The following is a 1,919-nucleotide window of genomic DNA, read 5'->3' as shown; positions in this document are numbered from 1 at the left end:
TGAAATCAGGTTCCCTACAATCTATTTCTGATGTTGCAATGATATTTCCAAATTTAATAACTGATAGTGAATTACAAGGTCTGGACACAGAATGACGTCTGTTGCAAAATGTTAACAAAATTTAAAAAATGTCTGGAAATATTGAAGAGTTTTGGAGCCAAGTACAAATATTGAAATATGGAGGTGATACATTCATGTTTCCAATTTTAACCAATTTTATTTGTAACCTGCTTATTCTACATCACTCATCAGCCAATGTTGAACGGATATTTTCACAGGTTAATCTGATGAAAACTAAGTTGAGAAATAAGCTAAAAACGAGCACAATTTCATCTTTACTTCTTTACTGACTCATGCTTATTTTAGTATTCCTGTAAGTTTAAAAATTCAAGTTTTGAAAAACTCGCGATTTTATGGAGCCTTTTTTTTGGTGAGGTTTTGGACTACCCAACCAACTCTGGCCCTTCAAGAAAGAAATGAAAGAAAAATGAGTCTACCGATTTTCTACCGAAACTCGATTTTCGGACCTGGCAACCCTGTCAGCCTGACAGAGTGTAAACATGAACAACATACTTCTAGGTTAGACTTTATAGGATTTAATAATTTAAATAAATACGCGGATTAAAGGTCAACAGCTTCCATGCTAAAACCATGAACATCCCCAGGCTTCTGCTGCACAGTCCGCAGCTTGGTAAGTCCACTCTCAAAGTGCCTGAATCGCATTCCACAGCCCTACGTTTGCAGTGCATCGGGCCTACGCCCCATGGCGCTCTTCCCAGCTGGTTTTTGGGGCCGTCCAGCGGTCCAGCGGCCAAAAGCACTATTTATCTATGAAGCAGCCCGAAGCTCCCCTGACCAACAGCCAGAAGCTGAAAAGGGCCGTGAAAGACTACGGGAGCACAGTCATTGTGTTTCACGTAGGCATTTCGCTGCTCTCTTTAGGCACCAGCTACTTGGCAGTGTCCAGCGGACTGGATTTAGAGCAATTACTGCAGCACTTAGGCCTCGACAACTGGATGCACGGCAAAACTGTGCTTGTGTCCAATGCGGGCACTTTCGCAGTGGCCTACGCTATTCATAAGATGTTCGCCCCGGTTCGCATCGCCATCACTTTGGGCTCAGTGCCCTTAATTGTGCGCTACTTGAGGCTGAAGGGGGTGTTGAAGAAGTGAATTTTTACATGCAGCTTAAACGGCTTTATGTACGGACAAATTAGGCGGTTTAAGAGAAAAATACATGGGTTATGCGTAAACTTACCTAGAATTGTATGGTAAATCCGGTTTATGCACTAAACACACACTTTGGGGTCCCACTGCCTCTTCCTGATGATTGAGGTTATGTAACAGTTTGGCTGTCAGTTCCTTTAGCACATGCGACGTTGCCTGCAGTTTTCCCATATCGGAACAGCACGCGCAACGTGTCGTCGGAAATTTTCATTTCGCGTAAACCCAGAGATGCCAGGTCCACCGATTTTTCGGTAGATCTACCGATTTGTCAAGGAACCTGCCGATCTACCGATACCATGCAGATTTCTACCGAAAAGTAACAAATAAAAGTTGCAAACCTTTCCGTGGATTACTTAAAATAATATAACATTCATTCATGATCAAAGTACGTTGGTAATAGCAGACATTTTATTTTAGCACACCGCGTATTTTAGAGTTTTTTTTTAAACATAAAATGTATCAAGCCCGCCATATAGGTAATAAATATGATAAAATAATGTTTTATGGATTCTGGAATAGTGAGATTAGGTTCCCTACAATCTATTTCTGATGTTGCAATGATATTCCCAAATTTAATAAATGATAGTGATTTACAAGCAGGGGCGGATCCAGCTTTAAAGTCAGGGGGGGGGGTTATGTAGAAAAAATACAGTCTTCTGTTGTTTATGAAATTAGAAAAATGACCGTCGTTTT

The 1,919-nt window shown here is 41.0% G+C and overlaps 1 protein-coding gene across 1 annotated transcript; it reads left to right on the top strand.

Moving 5' to 3' along the window:
* Nucleotides 1–528: 528 nt before the first annotated feature.
* LOC125503239 (protein FAM210B, mitochondrial-like) lies at nucleotides 529–1,256 on the top strand. The gene is made up of 2 exons (XM_048663286.1): nucleotides 529–691; nucleotides 745–1,256. The coding sequence occupies exons 1-2, from the start codon at nucleotides 652–654 to the stop codon at nucleotides 1,170–1,172; spliced, it is 468 nt and encodes a 155-aa protein (XP_048519243.1). The 5' UTR covers nucleotides 529–651; the 3' UTR covers nucleotides 1,173–1,256.
* The last annotated feature ends 663 nt before the right edge of the window (nucleotides 1,257–1,919 follow it).

The sequence above is a fragment of the Dendroctonus ponderosae genome, unplaced genomic scaffold, assembly GCF_020466585.1.
Source record: "Dendroctonus ponderosae isolate FM_Combo_2020 unplaced genomic scaffold, Dpon_F_20191213v2 Dpon_F_20191213_1447, whole genome shotgun sequence".
In the NCBI taxonomy this organism is placed as follows: Eukaryota; Metazoa; Arthropoda; class Insecta; order Coleoptera; family Curculionidae; genus Dendroctonus; species Dendroctonus ponderosae.
This window is presented reverse-complemented; position numbering and strand designations above follow the sequence as displayed.

Excerpts from the sequence above, each read along its gene's own strand:
- LOC125503239 (XM_048663286.1), top strand. The coding sequence starts at position 652 with ATGAACATCCCCAGGCTTCTGCTGCACAGTCCGCAGCTTG. Across the intron at positions 692-744 it reads GCTGCACAGTCCGCAGCTTG|TGCATCGGGCCTACGCCCCA; the intron begins GTAAGTCCACTC and ends CTACGTTTGCAG.